At 43.4% G+C, this 16,679-nt stretch overlaps 1 protein-coding gene across 2 annotated transcripts in view; it reads left to right on the top strand.

Moving 5' to 3' along the window:
• MYH7B (myosin heavy chain 7B) overlaps positions 1-16,679 on the top strand; it is an 82,348-nt gene that overhangs the window by 26,648 nt on the left and 39,021 nt on the right. For both annotated transcript variants that reach the window (XM_073606591.1, XM_073606592.1), the window contains exons 10-18: positions 142-205; positions 917-1,015; positions 6,631-6,734; positions 8,459-8,597; positions 8,712-8,830; positions 10,351-10,500; positions 13,089-13,259; positions 14,115-14,294; positions 14,723-14,858. In XM_073606591.1, the coding sequence (XP_073462692.1) occupies positions 142-205; positions 917-1,015; positions 6,631-6,734; positions 8,459-8,597; positions 8,712-8,830; positions 10,351-10,500; positions 13,089-13,259; positions 14,115-14,294; positions 14,723-14,858 (1,162 nt within the window). The remainder of the gene's footprint in view (positions 1-141; positions 206-916; positions 1,016-6,630; positions 6,735-8,458; positions 8,598-8,711; positions 8,831-10,350; positions 10,501-13,088; positions 13,260-14,114; positions 14,295-14,722; positions 14,859-16,679) is intronic.

The following is a 16,679-nucleotide window of genomic DNA, read 5'->3' as shown; positions in this document are numbered from 1 at the left end:
AATTTGTTGCTCCTGTTGAAGTAATATTTTGCCTTTTGTGAATGATTAAGTGCTATGTTATGTTTTTAAGCTATTGTGTAGTTAAAGTATATGCTGGTGGTTTGTGTTTGTTATCATCTTACAAAGTATTCTTTCTTATAGGGGAAGTTTATTCGAATTCATTTTGGACCTACTGGAAAACTGGCTTCCTCTGACATTGACATCTGTAAGTATCTGAGCAAGCCTATTCTGGTCAGAAAGTACAAAAGTGTGCCATTGCATTGATGCATTTCTAGACGAGCTGATATTCTCCTCATTAGAAATGAGCAGTGTGATTCTAGCAAAATTATGTTGCAAAATGACTGATTTTGCTGCTGCAAAGGGCGAATGCCAAGAATATTCAAAGTGTATTAAAACTCACAAACAAAAATTACATTTCTACATATTTCATACTCCTATAGCAGCTGTTTTTTTTTTTTTTTAATAATATTAATAATAAAAAAAAAAATACTTCACTGATGATCCTGTCAGTAACACACATTCTGCCCCTGGATGACAACACTCGCTTAGCCATACTCTATCTATAGGGGAGCAATGGTGTCACCCTAGACAGGGCTACAAAATGCCTCCCACTCCCCACATCTCCGTAACATAGCGGAAAAGTGTTTTGCAGTCCAAAGAGGTGAACGGAAAAGGGAGAAAAGACTGCCGAGTGCATAGGACCACACCAGATTTCAGCCAGGATCAAAGGGTATTTTTTTTAACTTGAATCGATATAACAAAATGCTTTTATTGGTATATTTAATAAACCAAAACCAAGAGCAAATAAGAGACATTCATTGCTCATGTTTACATTTTTTTTGCAGTTGTAAAACTGCTTACACTTTATAATGTTATATGATATTAGCATCACAAATATTTTTATTTATGCTTTTAGACCTTCTGGAAAAATCAAGAGTAATTTTCCAGCAGCCTGGAGAAAGAAGCTACCATATTTATTATCAGATCCTGTCTGGGAAGAAGCCAGAGCTTCAAGGTAACACAACCTGAAATCTGCCCATACATACAAACCATGAGCCATCTGATCAAATTTTTGGTGAAGCCTTGCCTTCTGGATTCTGTGGGGAACAAATGCAGCTCTCATGTATTTGCTATCTTCAATAGAATAGTGTTTGGGGAGAGAAGCCAGTTTAATTTCAAATTCACCAAACCTACCTTATAAACATAAAGAGAATGTATAGTGGGCTTATAATATAATATAATATAATATAATATAATATAATATAATATAATATATATTATTAAGCCAGATATATTAATATTTTACACACATGACATTTGAAATATTTTTTATATTTTCATATGCAACTGATTTTTTGCAAGCTTTCAAGGCTCACTTTAGCTCCTCTGTTGAAACATGTCTGGTGTTTGCAGAGCCCAGTATGATAAGGTGAAATGAAAATACACAAGTGAATGAGTCAGAGCAGTGACATCTTCCTCCTCCTTTCCTCTCCGTGCTTGTCTATACAATTGACTCCATATGAAGTTTCAGTCAGAAACTCTAAATGGAAAATGTCTTCTGTTATGCTCTCTTTAAAATATCTATAGAGCTGTGGGAATCCTGTGTCATGGGATACTCTGTGTATATATATATACATTCTTTATGGCCAACAATTTGTGGACATCTGACCATCACACTTATATAAGCTTGTTGGTTGTTGGACATCCCATTCCAAGTCTATGGGTACTAATATAGAGCAGCCCCCATTTGCTGCTATAACAACATCAACTATGCTGGGAAGGCTTTGCACAACATTATGAAGCGTGTCTGTGAAAATGTGTGCCCATTCAGTCAAAAGAGCATTTATGAGGTCAGGTACTGGTGTTGGATGAGACAATCAGTAGGGTTGAGGCTTGGGCTCTGTGCAGGCCACTCAGGTTCACCCACACCAAACTGGTCAAACTATCTCTTTATGGAGCTGGCTTTGTACATGGGGGCACAGTCATGCCGGAAACAGAAAAGGATCATCCCCAAACTTTTGCCACAAGGTTGGAAGTGTACAGTTGTCTAAAATATCTTTTTATGCTGTAGCAGTAGTGAACAGTACCCTTCACGTTTGTGCAAGAAGCTGATTAATATGTTATACCCCTCACTAATAGTAGCCAACCCCACTTAGGCCCCTTTCACACGGACGGATAAAATGGTGCTTTTAGCTGCGGATTTTCTAATTTTCTACCGCAGCTAAAAGCACACAATGCTTTCCTATGGCCCCATTCACACACTGCGTTTAGCTGCGAATTAGATACCTGCGGTTCTGTGCGGATAGAAAAAATAGAATTGACTGCGTCCAGGAGCGATTTAGCGCAGCTATCCGCACATAACCGCAGGTAATTGCAGTGCACTGTGTCAGCTGTGGATAACAGCGCCGAGCTGCTCATTGGGAAAGGAAAAATGATTTTTCCTTTCCCATTGAGCGACAAGCACGGGGATCCGACTCGGATCCCCGCCAATGCCCGGCACTGTTTGGTATGAATTTTGAGGGGGAACTCCACGCCAAATTTTAATTAAAAAATGACGTGGGTTCCCCCTCAGGGGCATACCAGGCCCTTCAGTCTGGTATGGATTTTAAGAGGAACCCCTACGCCGAAAAAACGGCGCGAGGACCCCCTCAAAATCCATACCAGACCCTTATCCGAGCACGCAGCCCGATCGGTCAGGAAAGGGGGTGGGGACGGGCGAGAGCCCCCCCCCGAGCCGTACCAGGCCGCATGCCCTCAACATGGTGGGGTGGGTGCTTTGGGGGAGGGGGCCCCTTTGGCCCCCCCACCCCAAAGCACCTTGTCCCCATGTTGATGAGGACAAGGGCCTCTTCCCGACAACCCTGGCCGTTGGTTGTCGGGGTCTGCGGGCGGAGGGCTTATCGGAATTCAGGAGCCCCCTTTAATAAGGGGGCCCCCAGATCCCGGCCCCCCACCCTATGTGAATGAGTATGGGGTACATGGTACCCCTACCCATTCACCTAGGGAAAAAGTGTCAATAAAACACTACACAGATTTTTAAAGTAATTTATTAGACAGCTCCGGGGGTCTTCTTCCGACTTCGGGGGTCCTCTTCTGACTTCGGGGGTCTTCTTCCGACTTCGGGGGTCTCTCCGGTTCTTCTTCGCGCTCTCCGGGTCTTCTGCCGGGCTCCTCCGCTGTCTTCTGCTCTTTTGCCGCTCTTTTGCTATAGCGGAGGAGCCCGGTCTGCTGCCTTCTGCCTTCTTCCCTCTTCTCTTCTTCTGATGTTGACACGACGCTCCCTCCGTCTGGAATGCACTCTGGGCACTCCGCTCTGACTTATATAGGCGGTGACCCCACCCCCTTATGCCGTCACAGTCCCTGGGCATGCTCGGATAAGGGTCTGGTATGGATTATGAGGGGGTCCCCGCGCCGTTTTTTCGGCGTAGGGGTTCCTCTTAAAATCCATTCCAGCCTGAAGGGCCTGGTATGCCCCTGAGGGGGAACCCACGCCATTTTTTTATTTAAAATTTGGCGTGGAGTTCCCCCTCAAGATTCATACCAAACAGTGTGAGTCGGCACCCTGTCGGGTTGCCATAGAAATGGCAAACCTCAGCCAAACGCGACCGCAGCTAATCGCACTGTGCAAATACAGCTGATTGCAGTGCCTGGAGTCCTGAACTCCACAGGAAAAAAAACATGCTTTTAACTGCGGCAGAATAGCCGTCCGTGTGAAAGCCGCCTAAAGTGGAGCTCCAGTCATATTTCAAAAAATTAATAGTCAGCAGCTACAAAAACTGTAGCTGCTGACTTTTCTTGTACAAAAGGTTTTATTAATAATCAATCCAACGTAACAGCTCATCTGATTGATGGTCACATCTCAAGTAAACATAGAATACTGCAAACAAAAAGAAAACAAAATAGAGTAAATAGATGTGTTAGGTCCAAAAGGTTCTAAGAATGATTACACAGAACAATTGGGAGATGAATATCGTCGTCCGGAACTTGGGTATTCTGGAACACACTGCACAAAATGTAGGTAAAAACGTACATATGTAATATTGAATGCAGCTTAGTGTCAAACCATATGTTCAATAATTATATTATCAAGTTTATACCATATAACAGTACTAAAAATTAGTAAAAAAAAATGTAACCATCCCACCCAGGCATAAGCCTGGTGGCCTAATGAGTTAAAAGGAAATATAGAAAAGGAGAGGAAGAAAAAGGAGAAAATGGAAAAAAAAAGGGGGAGAGGGGTAGTAGACCGGGAAAATGAAAGAGGATGTAGCTGCTGACTTTTAATAAACAAACACCCACCTGCCCCATGATTCAGTGCTGTGCTCACCTGAGCCGTTTTTCCACTGATCTCCGGCGCCAGCATCCTAAGTGTGGGCACCCGGCTGTGACAACTTGCGGCTTCACAGCTGGCTGTTCAGAGCGCATGAGCGAGCAGTGATGTGCCCCCCCAAAAAATGTGCCAAATGTTAAAGAGGAGTAGGGGAGAAGACCCTAAAGTGGAAATTACCCTTTTGGGTGAAATTCCACTATAAGTGTAGCACCCTCCTAGGTAGAAATATAGTTAGAGTAGTGTGGCCTCCTGCTTAACAAGAAACTAAGGTAAAATAGAGTAGTTTCCTGCTTAACATGGACACTGAATTGGTGCAGCCAGGGAGTCCTGTGTGTTTAAGAAGTGTTACTGTATCTGCATTAACTCATCTGTATCCAGACAGTTTTGGAAATTGCTGGGTGGACAGGAGTGGCTCATGTAGATCAGTGGCAGGCACGGATATATATGCCATCCCAGCCAATTACAGGCATAGTGGCCCCTATGCATGCTGGGAAGAGGTATTTATATTCAGTGAGACACACAGGAAGGAGTTCTTTTGCCTGGAGAGTAGGGTCCAGGTGAGGAGGGAGCCCTTTACCCTCTCCTCAGCACCTGCTGCCATGCGGCCGCAGGCTGGAGCAGGGCCGATCCTAGGGTCACAGACGCCTGGGTGCAGAAATATTTTTGGCGCCCCCACGTGGGCGTGGTCATCTTACCAACTCCTCCCCTTTACAAATGATTCTATGGAGGACAACCCCCCCCTCCATTAACCCCCCCAGGACAAACCCCCTCCATTAGTACAGACCCCCCCAGGACAACCCCCCCATTAGTACAGACCCCCCCAGGACAAACCCCCCTCCATTAACCCCCCCAGGACAAACCCCCTCCATTAGTACAGACCCCCCCTAGGACAACCCCCCCATTAGTACAGACCCCCCTAGGACAACCCCCCCATTAGTACAGACCCCCCCAGGACAACCCCCCATTAGTACAGACCCCCAAGGACAAACCCCCCTCGATGAGTACAGACCGCCCCAGGGACAAACCTCCCTCTATTAGTACAGACCCATTAACACCCGAGTGGCAGCTAGAGAAGACAGTATGCAGCCACGCCGCCCGGGCAAAGAGCAGATCTAGACAGGCAGCAGCTTAGGCGGGAGTGAGAGACAGAGGAGGAGAGAACCTGTGTCAGGCTGCAGGCACGGACCGCCCCCCCCCCCCTCAGCGAAGTCACTGTGCGGCTGGTCTCACTCAACACAGAGACCAGCCGCTCCGATCTCAGGTGGCTGCTCTCCTTCTCTGACAGGAGGAGGAGGGAGGGGGGACGGGCTCTAGCAGCATAAAGTACAGCGGCCGCTCCGCGGCGGTGACCTGCGGACAGAGCCACCTCTGGACACGGAGGGGAGGAGGAGGAGGGAGGGGAGCACTCTGGCGCTTCAGCGCCTCCACCTCTCTGGTGCCTGGGTCTGGTGCCTGGGTGCACTGCACCACGTGCACCCGCCTGGGATCGGCCCTGGGCTGGAGGCATAGGAGAAGGAGAGCTGACCCATGTGTTCTGAAGAGCTGACTGAGGGGAGCCATGCTTGAAAAGATCTGTTTGTGACTTGTGTGAGTACAGACCAAAGACCTAGGGGCCTGGTTCTTTAGGTTACCCCTCTGTGCTAGGAAAGTCAGCTACTGGGTACAGCAGAAAGGGCATACTGGCTAGTGTCCTGAAGAGCAATAGTCTATCATTCTCATAGAGGATTTGCTTAAGAGTGCATGTTGTTTCAAGTAGGAATTCCGCTGTCAAGTTGAAGAAGTTGTCCTCCATGTAATTAGCTGAATCTGCAGTATCCCACAACATTCCCTTCCCTATCCAAGTTCTCAATAAAACATCAAAAACAACCAACAATTCCTAGACTGATTATTCAAGAAACGAGCCTAAGTGTGTGCTTGGCTGAAGAGTTGAAGTAAGAGAGGACTCTAGTGGCTCCAATGGGAGTGAAGCTACATAAGTAACCCTCTACACATCCAAAACCCTGTGAATTTCCAGAAGCTAGTCTAATTTTTTAGCTACAACAAGCTTACTTCCCGCAAGATAACCCAGAGTCTCCCAGGGATTTTCTTGCTTGTTCTCACATAATAAAATATACCATTTCATATGTCCACATATTTCTGTTTTATTAACTCCCTACAAAGTTGGAAGAGCTGAAGGTAACAAGACTATGGCCTGTAGACTGACCGAGGCTGTGTTTAGAATATTCCAACAATGTATATGAAGTGACATTAAAGTAAAATGGATATATTTTGTCTAATTCCCTGCAAATGTTTTATTACAGATATGCTGCTGCTGTCCACCAACCCGTACGACTATCACTTCTGTTCACAAGGTGTAACAACTGTGGATAATGTTGACGATGGGGAAGAACTTATGGGAACTGATGTAGGTGATCTAAATTAGTCTATCAATGTATCTCATCAAACCATGAAAGAAATTCATATCAGAAGTATCACAATGAGTAACAAAGTATTTTCTCACTATTTTGCCATTGCATGTGAATGTAGACAAATATTGCTTTAGTTACAGGTGGCTGCTTTTCTCTGCTAATATTTAAGGGGAGAGGTTAGTAGTTTTATGCAAAAATTGGGGTTCAGAAGAAGGGTATGGAAGGCAGACTCTGTGGGGTTGATTTACTAAAGGCAAATAGACGGTGCAATTTGCAAAGCGCAGTTGCACTCTGCGAGAGCAGTTGCTCCAGAGCTTAGTAAATTAGCAGAAGCTCTGATGACTTCCATCATCCAATTATGTGCAAGCAAAAATGCTGTTATTTTTGCATGTGATTGGGTATTTTTTGCAAAGTGAAGCTTTACCTAATTTAATGAGCTCTGGAGCAACTGCACTTTGCAAAGTGCACATTCTTTTTGCCTTTAAGAAATCAACCCCTGTGCCTTCTGCCACATCATGGGAACTCAAAACACTGATCAAAGGGCACCTGACCCAGACTGCACCACAGGGTATTTAAATATACAGTATGTATACTCTTGCCTTATTACATAGTCCTGCAGTAGCTGAAAGTCAGTTTCTTCCCTCTCCACCACTGGAATTGGCGGGCACTCCTATGTCATTACTTACGATACAGGACCAGTAGTGAACCTTGGTGCTGCATGGTACGTGATGACATTTGCAAGAAAGGTGGCAACAGGGCCAGCAAAAATAGCGGCTTTGAGGGACCGGTCTTCACAACCTAAGCCTTCAGGGGTGGGGGGACTGGGATTAGGGTAAATAATTTCTTTAGCATTTTCATTAGGTGCCAGTGACACAGATCATTTGTACAGACTTTGTGCATGATCCACTGGGTCATAAGTAAAGGTGAGGCGTATTTGGATCCTAGTCTGAACCCTCTTGAGCAAGCCCATCAGGAATCGGTCTCTGTACTGGGCCAATCATATCTGTCCGAGACATTCCCCACCCCACAGCCACATGTATACCCACCCCTTGTATACATGTATGATTGGCCCATGCAGGTGACAGCTTCCTGACGGGCTTGTGCATGTTGGTTCAGATCCTAGCCTGAAGACGCCAAAACTCTTCAAAAGTAATAACCAAGTGGTATCAGGCAGAAAATATCTGTCAATTCTTGCATTACCAGCAACATAGGAACATAGAATGATTCTACCATTACCTCTTGACTTGATTTGGACTTAAAGTGAAGGGGTGTTTGAACCCAGGTGGAAATTTCAGGATCTTGTAAAGGTAAAATGTTTTTACATAGAGGCCCATTTATTACTGTATCCACAACTGAACTGGCCAATCACCAGTGACAGCTTGAGTTTTTACCAAAAATATTGACTGCCTTAAACCAAATAGAAATCAACTGACAAGGCCTGGAAAAATATTATCACTGACTTCTAGTGAATAAAATATATTATTATTATACAGGATTTATATTGCGCAGTGCTTTACAACGTTACGATAAACAGTTCAGTTAAAATACAAATTCAACACAGGAGGAATCAGAGGGCCCTGATCGTTAGAGCTTACGTTTAAAGATTCCATTTATATAAGTTTTGCTAGGTTTTTGTTGGGTCGGTATATTGTAACTAATTTCAACGTCCTGACACGTTAACTTATGTCATCTTGCATGTCATATGTTCTCTCTTTCCCAGCATGCCATGGATATCCTGGGTTTCAGCCCGGAGGAGAAGACTGGCAGCTATAAAATAGTTGGTGCCGTCATGCATTTTGGGAACATGAAGTTCAAGCAGAAGCAGAGGGAGGAGCAGGCTGAAGCGGACGGCACTGAAAGTAAGTGAATGCAGATGTATTGTGATGGTACACCCACCAGACCCCCAAATGGGTAATGCTGTCTTACATTTTATGGCCACATCCAAATTACTTCTAATTTATTCCCATTTCCAGGTGCTGACAAGGCAGCCTATCTAACGGGAATCAGCTCAGCTGATCTCATTAAAGGTCTGCTCCATCCCAGAGTAAAGGTTGGGAATGAGTATGTGACCAAAGGTCAGAATGTGGAGCAGGTAAGTCAAGAGAGATGCAAATGAATATGCATTTACTTTGAAACACTCAGGGGTGCAGCTAAAGGATGATTACCCCTTACAGCCTGCTCTGGCATCCCTTTAAATAGTTCAGAACGCCTGGGGGGTGAGAAGATTTGGCAATCCTGTGGCCAATGCAACAGCTCTTTCTTTGCGTTGAGAGTGTGCAATGTGTGCTCTATCATCACATAAACATCAACCACTCAGCAATGCATATGTGCGGCGTGTGGGCGTTATGTCTGTTGGGTGCTTGTAAGCCAACTCAATATTGAACCCTGCGGACTAAGACTGGGTTGCCATTAAAGTTTATGTGCGTGTAAAGGCAGGCGTCCCAATACTTATGGTAATATAGTGTATCTGGTTTCTGAGTATTGTAAGTGAAACGTTCTGTAGGGAATGCACAATAAATTCTTCAAAACAAGGTTATTTAAAAATTAACTTTTATCATCTATTTATAATCCTCTTAACAATGGGATTGCTACAAACTAAAAAATATATATATTTTCAAATAAAATATGAAATATAATACCCCTGAATGTATTACATACTTAACTGGCCATACACTGTTGGTTGTTCAGTTTTTTATTTTGTATGTTTTTGTTTAGCCAGCGTGCTGAGCAAAAAACCCCCCAAAACAACAGGTTCCTCCATCCATACAAATGAGGTGGTTGAAGGAATCCACCCCCAACCTTCTTATGGGGACATTGCATTCTGACAACGGCACTAGCTACTGTCAAAATACACTGATCAGCAGCTGCAGCTCATTGGCTGCAGCCACTGATCAAGAAAAACATTTACAACATTTTGGCCTCATGCATGCTGGACGTTATAATAAGGTTTAAAAAATGCCAGTAGCTTTGCAATGAGTTTCTCAAAGTTTTTTCAACGTTTTTGCAATAATGTTTTTTTAGCATTATTGTTTTTTTTTTTTTTTTTTTAGTTTTCAGCGTTTTTTTAGCGTTTTTAAGCATTTTTATTTTTCTAATGGGAAACAAAATGTTAAACGCTGGTGAGACGCATTTTTAAGCGTTTAACGGCGTTTTGCAGCTTTTTTTTTTTACATTAGAGCGTCTTTACAGCTGAAAAACTCCTCTCTGAACCCACTAGTTTTGGGGTTTTTTTTACAGCCAAAAAACGCCCCAGCCAAAAACAGTTGATAACAGCCTATCCTAGTCTGTGCATGGACACAAAGTATAACATGCTGGAGAGTTTATTGACTGTAGAAAAATATTGTGTGAAGCCAAAAAAGGCAGCTGTAAAAACTTCCAAAAACATCCAGTGTGCATGAGGCCTTACAATCAAACTACCGTATCTACTTCTGTTAAGCGGAGACAGCCACACACTGATCAAGAATTGGCCAGTCCCTGCTGAACTGGCCACATTTTCGAATTTTGTATGGACAGCTTTGCTGTATAGCACTCACCATCTGTTATACATAGACAAATAAAAAGCTGGCTTTTTTTTTTTTTACCATTGTGAGTATTTCTACTTTATATTTCCAGGTGGTATTTTCAGTTGGTGCCTTGGCAAAAGCTACTTATGATCGGATGTTCAAGTGGCTTGTTAGCCGAATTAATAAGACGCTGGATACCAAGCTGGCTAGGCAGTTCTTCATAGGAGTACTGGACATCGCTGGCTTTGAAATATTTGAGGTACAGAATACTTCTAGACTCGCATGCACTTAGTTATATATATTGCCTCCATGACTGTTTCACACATAAGACCAAAATCTGATTTTGGACCTTAGTACGATCAATTCAAACCTTTTCAGTCTTGAGCCACCAGCACAACCTCTGCAATGTCCAAGGGCCATTTCTACTATTTACACCTTACCCAGCCAGCAGCATTTAGTGGGTTTGATTTACTAAAGTCAAACAGGCTGTTCAATTTGCAAGTGAAATTGCATTTTGATAGGGAATTTGCACCAGAGCTTAGTGAAGAAGGTGAAGCTCTGCTGACTTCCATCATCCAATCATGTGCTTTTTTTTTATTTTTCTTGCAAGTGATTCGGTAATCTTTGCAAAGTGAAAATGAAACTTCACCACATTCACTAAACTCTGGGGCAAATTCCCTTGCCATGTGCAACTCACCTTACAAAGTAAACTTGCCTTTAGTAAATCAACCCCAAAGTGTCTTCCAGAGAATCCCCGTTGTTCAGAGTAACACCTCCTTCTAATTTCCTATAATAACTCCTATTCATTCCAATGCCAGAGATAGGAACGAGCCTTTAGTATGTTGATTGTTTTCAGTGTGCCATTGGGCCCCTTAGAAGCAGAAACTTTCCAGTGTGCCATTGGGCCCCTTTAAAACAGATACTTCGGCTAATTTAACATAGGTTAATTCAGGCATATTGAATTGGTGCTCAGGTGTTTATTGGGCATCGCACTCCTTCCTTGCACTCCTCAGACAATTTAGGAAGTTTACGTGTATCTAAACCCATTTTTTTTTTCCATTGAAGCTTTCCAGTCCTTAGATCCTTTTGAAGCTTTTTTTTCCCTTTATTTTCACCTTGTGATTCTGCCAGTAGCACACTTCCAGTCCTAGCAGGTTAACGCTCAATCACCCTTCTGTGTCAGGACCACAAAAAAAAAAAGATAGGACTACTGGACACCTCTTCTATTGTCCATTACATAGAGGGGGGCTGTTCTGTAGTCTTAAGAGGGCAATGGGGTCGATTTACTAAAGGCAAATAGACTGTGCACTTTGCAAAGTGCAGTTGCACGTTGCAAGAGCAGTTGATCTAGATCTTAGTAAATGAGCAGAAGCTCTGCTGACTTCCATCATCCAATCACATGCAAGCAAAATTTTTTTTTTTTTTTTTTTATTTTCCTTGCACGTGATTGGTGATTCTTTGCGAAGTTTCTGCTTTACCTCATATTCTAAGCTCTGGAGCAACTGCACTTTGCAAAGTGCACAGTCTTTATACCTTTAGTAAATCGACCTCAATGCATGGTATCGGTCAACACAGGAAAAGGGCACAGAAAGTTGTTAGCTCACCAGATTTCTAGAAAGATCAACAGATATTATTTAACAGCACCTATTTAACAGATGTAACAAAAAGCTTTGGATTTATTATTTACAAACGTAAAGGGACCAAATAAAAGAAGATGTTGTCCATATACACTTAAATTATGTGGGTTCCTCCACACCGTAAAGTTAGCTGCACTTGTTTACAAAATAAGTGCTTCATAAAATGTTTCTTAGGCCCTTTCTAAGAGATGAAATTTTGCATGTTACAGTTAATAATGTTAAGAAGCAAAGTGATGTAATCTTTTTCTAGAAGTAGGTAGGCGTCGGCCCTCAATAGACAGAATGTGGTCCCTTGCAAATGTAGTCTACTTTGACCCCGATTTCCTAAATCAATATGCACTCTCAAGTACTTGTCATCACCCACATAAACAGTAAGTGTATTATCCCAGAAAAGGTTCCTACATTAAAATCCTAAGAGCCCATTCACACAGGGACGACTTGTCAGGCGACCTAGTCGCCTGACAAGTCGCCTCCTGTTCTGTGCTATGGAACCGTTCTAAGGGGAGCGACGCAAGTCGCTCCGACTTAGAAAAAGGTTCCTGTACGACTTCGGGGGCGACTTGGGGTGACTTGCATAGACTTCTATACAGAAGTCGTTTTGCAAGTCGCCCGGGCAGTCGTTTGCAGGTCGCCTCGCTGAGGCGACCTGCAAGTCGTGTTGCCCCTGTGTGAATGGGGTCTAAATCTTACCAAGACCTACCTCCAAAGCCGGCCACTCAACAGACAGTTCTAATTACTTTCCAAACTACCAAATGGATAAATCAACCTATCAACAGCTGTTTCTATCTACATCATGAAATGATCAGTGTTGGTGGTAGGTTGTCTTAATTGGTTTGGCTGTATTTTTTGCAACTGAAAGCTGCTGATGTAAGCAAACACACTATTGCTATGTGTGTGGCCGGCTTTAAGGTAAACCTATACTACAATCGGTGCTAACCCCACATCTAGAGAAACATTTTGAAAATCTCAAATGAAAACCCTCTAAGGCCAACCTTGACCTGTTTGATTACATGATTGCCCACTCCAATTAGACATGCCACTTTGGACACTATGAATATAGACATGGCTGGAAGCTGTGTTATACACATTTATTAAGCTCTGTAGTTTCGACTTTTGACATACGGAAAATGTTTTACAGCCAGCTAAAATAATCCAAAAAGTGATAAAAACTGAAATGGGTCCATAATGCTTTCTGTGTTTTCTTCTCCAGTATAACAGCTTTGAGCAGCTCTGCATCAACTTCACCAATGAGAAACTGCAACAGTTTTTCAACCACCACATGTTTGTACTGGAGCAGGAAGAGTACAAGAAGGAAGGAATCGAATGGGTCTTCATTGATTTTGGCCTAGACTTACAGGCTTGCATTGACCTCATAGAAAAGGTAATGGGGTAGATAAAGTGGGTAGCCAATAAATAGTTGTTCTTCTCAAGGTCCAATTGGGCATCACCAACTCTTGATGTCAGCACATGACACACCTAGGGCACTTGCTGTCTGCTCACCTGTGTTCCGTTTGTCCTCGGAAAGTGATTACATTTACGGAGTCATCAACACATGCAGTAGTCTTAAGCCCCGTACACACGATCGGATTGTTGGCGGAAAGTCTGATGACCGCGTGTATGCTCCATTGAACATTTGTTGGCGGACTTTCGGCCAACAAATGTTGGCTAGCATGCTCTCAAATTTTCCGCCAACAAATATTTGTTGTCGGATTTTCCGATCGTGTGTACACAAGTCCGTCGGACAAAAGTCCAAAGTACAAACTTGCATGCTCAGAATCACGCATCACTATTGATCTTCCTTTTTATCGGCTCGCCGTACGTCTTGTACTCACTACGTTCATAATTGTTGGGCAACATTTGTGTGACCGTGTGTATGCAAGACAAGTTTGAGCCAACAACCTTCGAACAAAAATCCACGGTTTTGTTGTCGGAAAGTCCGATCGTGTGTACAGGGCATTATTCTGTTAGATGTTGGCTTTGAACTACTATGTGCACTGGTGGGCCTTTTTTCCTGTGGTGTCCAGTATTCCCTACAAGCCTGGCCCACTCTGTCTTATACAACCAATAGCATATTAATGAAATACTGTTAACACAGCTGGGGAATTTCTTTGGCTGTTGGGTAAAATTAATAGTTTTGCCATTTGCATTTTACATTTTTGTTTCATTGTTATTGCTAATTCAGTTATACTTTTAAGAGACAAAAACTCAATTCCAACCTGTCTTTATTCTTCTCTAGCCAATGGGAATCCTTTCTATTCTGGAAGAAGAGTGCATGTTTCCTAAGGCATCAGACATGACCTTTAAAGCCAAGCTTTATGACAACCACTTGGGGAAATCTCCCAACTTCCAAAAGCCAAAAGTAGACAAGAAACGCAGATACGAGCCTCACTTTGAGCTGGTCCATTATGCTGGTGTGGTGAGTGTTCTTTAGCTTCATTATTCAAGATGGACTCCAGCACCACTTATTTTACTATAAGGACATATCTTGGGTTATGATTTACTTAAAAATGTCACACATTTACTCCTCTACCCTTCTCCTTGCTGTTGTGGGTATGTTTTATACTGTGTTTTCTAGTGATACCCTTTCCTCTTCCACACTGTGTTACTCCCTAGGTTCCTAAGCCACTCAGTAGCGATTTGGCTATTATTCTAGTGATTATTAATGCATCCCCTGTGGTCCTAAGCACTACAGGAGATGTCATCATGGAGTTAGTGGTGGGCATTACTAATAGCAAGAACACTGCAGCAATTAGGCTAGCCTGTTGGAGTATGGGTAAAGCTCAGATTCACTTTAAACTTTAAAATTAGGAATATGTTAAACTGACAGCAGACTTGTTTGAACAGGTGCCATATAACATCATGGGATGGCTGGACAAGAATAAGGATCCTCTAAATGAAACTGTGGTCGGAGTATTCCAGAAGGCCTCCAACAAGCTAGTGGCCAGCCTGTATGAGAATTACATCAGCTCCTACTCATCAGGTACACAACTTCTAGGATTATCACGTAAAAAAATAAATCTATGAATCATCTTTTTTTTATCTGTCCCATTGTGGATTTCCCCTGCATGGAAACCCCCATCAAGTTTTACGGGAAAATAGCTTATCTGTTTACATGTTTTGTGACTTTCAGATGTAGACTTAAGTCTAGTACACACTATTAGTTTTGTTTCGTTCAACCCAGCGGGCTGAACAAAAAAAAATGAAGAGCTCGAGAAGAGCCGCTGTACTAATTATGCAATGTTAGTACAGTGATCTCCACCACTGAGCTATTGTGTTCTGACATCCCCCACCCTGCCAGAACACCCCAGTCAGCACTCTCCATTGGCTGAGAGCACTGATCGGATGCTGATCGGCAGACCTTTTTTGGTCATACCCCTTTGACAGGACACCCCCCCCCCCCCCCCCCGGGGAATGCCCCAGCCAGTGGCAGAGAGCAGACCTTTTCCGGTCATGCCCCTTCAGCCTAATGGCCTGCTTCTGTCAGACCGGCTGCTGTACACACGGGCCAGATGTTGGCTGGTTCAATAAAAATAAAAATGCCACCCGATATTCAGCCTATGTGTACTAGGCTTTAATCAAAACAAATATTTCTCAACCAGGGTGCCATCTGGGTTCTGCTGAGGTGCCATGAGCCCAGGACCTAGTTTGCCCTGGATCAACGTCATGAGTTGCCATGGTGCAGACGGCCTAACAACAAGCGCCATAACAAACCAATGACGCTCTAGAGCCAGGATGCCCCACCCATTCATTGCTCTGGTGATGGTGATCGGCTTGTCTGCAAAATGGCGTTGCATGACTCTAATCATGACAGGCGGCATGCAGGTTCGCCGGGCATTCAGAAGAGGACGGAAATCTGCCTTCTGTTCCACCTTCTAACCCTCTGCCATCCTGCTGGAGCCAAAAGGTAGAGCTCTGATGTGAAGAGAGGCCTCTGATGTGATGGGGCGACTCATGTACAGGGGGCCTTTAATTTATAGAGGCGACTCCAATGTGATGTTGGGACTCTGACATAAAGGGGGGGTGATGTGATTGAGGAACCCCTGGAACAAAGGGGAGCTTCTGATGTAAAGTTAATATCACCAAAGGGGTTGTGTGCATTGCCCCGCGCTCAGGTTTTTTATTACTAAGTAACATTTATGTTTTTTACCTTTACCTGGGATTTTGCATGCTTTGCTGATCTAAACAACTGGCAGATATAAAATGGACACATGAATGCAGCTCTGTATTCATAAATTCTTACTACTTTTTTTTTTTTTATACAAATAGACCTGGATTTCACTTGGTATCAAGCTCTTACAGCCAAGCTCAGACTGGGAGAGGGGGCCAATCAGTGGTGCCTTAGTGCATCATGCTGATAGGAGGAGAGAGCAGGGACAGAGAGATGATGCCATCAGTCTGCTCTTTCTCCTTTCACTGTCTGGCCACAGGCAGGGGGAGAAACTTGAAAGTGTCGCTAAACTGCAGCAGAAAAAAATTAGGTCTTCTCTCCTGCCAAACCCAGCTGTGAGGTGGGGCAGAGCTGTGTAAATATTAGAACTGGATGGACAGAAATAAAATGGCTCTCCTAAATGTAACAAATCTGTAAATTTAGCTGTTTGCCAGGAGTTTGGGTCTAAGAGATTCATTGATGTAAAAGGACAGCATGATTCTGAGATATCCCCAAGGTCCAGTTTGCATGCTGTCATTTTAATTATTATCATGAATACAGTGAGAATCCACATTTACCTTGTTAGAAGTAAACATCTGCTCATAAAAATTATTTAAACTTCACATTTTAAATTTTTGAAGATAACATTTTTTT

This window comes from Aquarana catesbeiana, linkage group LG12, assembly GCF_042186555.1.
Source record: "Aquarana catesbeiana isolate 2022-GZ linkage group LG12, ASM4218655v1, whole genome shotgun sequence".
NCBI classification, from domain to species: domain Eukaryota; kingdom Metazoa; phylum Chordata; class Amphibia; order Anura; family Ranidae; genus Aquarana; species Aquarana catesbeiana.
This window is presented reverse-complemented; position numbering and strand designations above follow the sequence as displayed.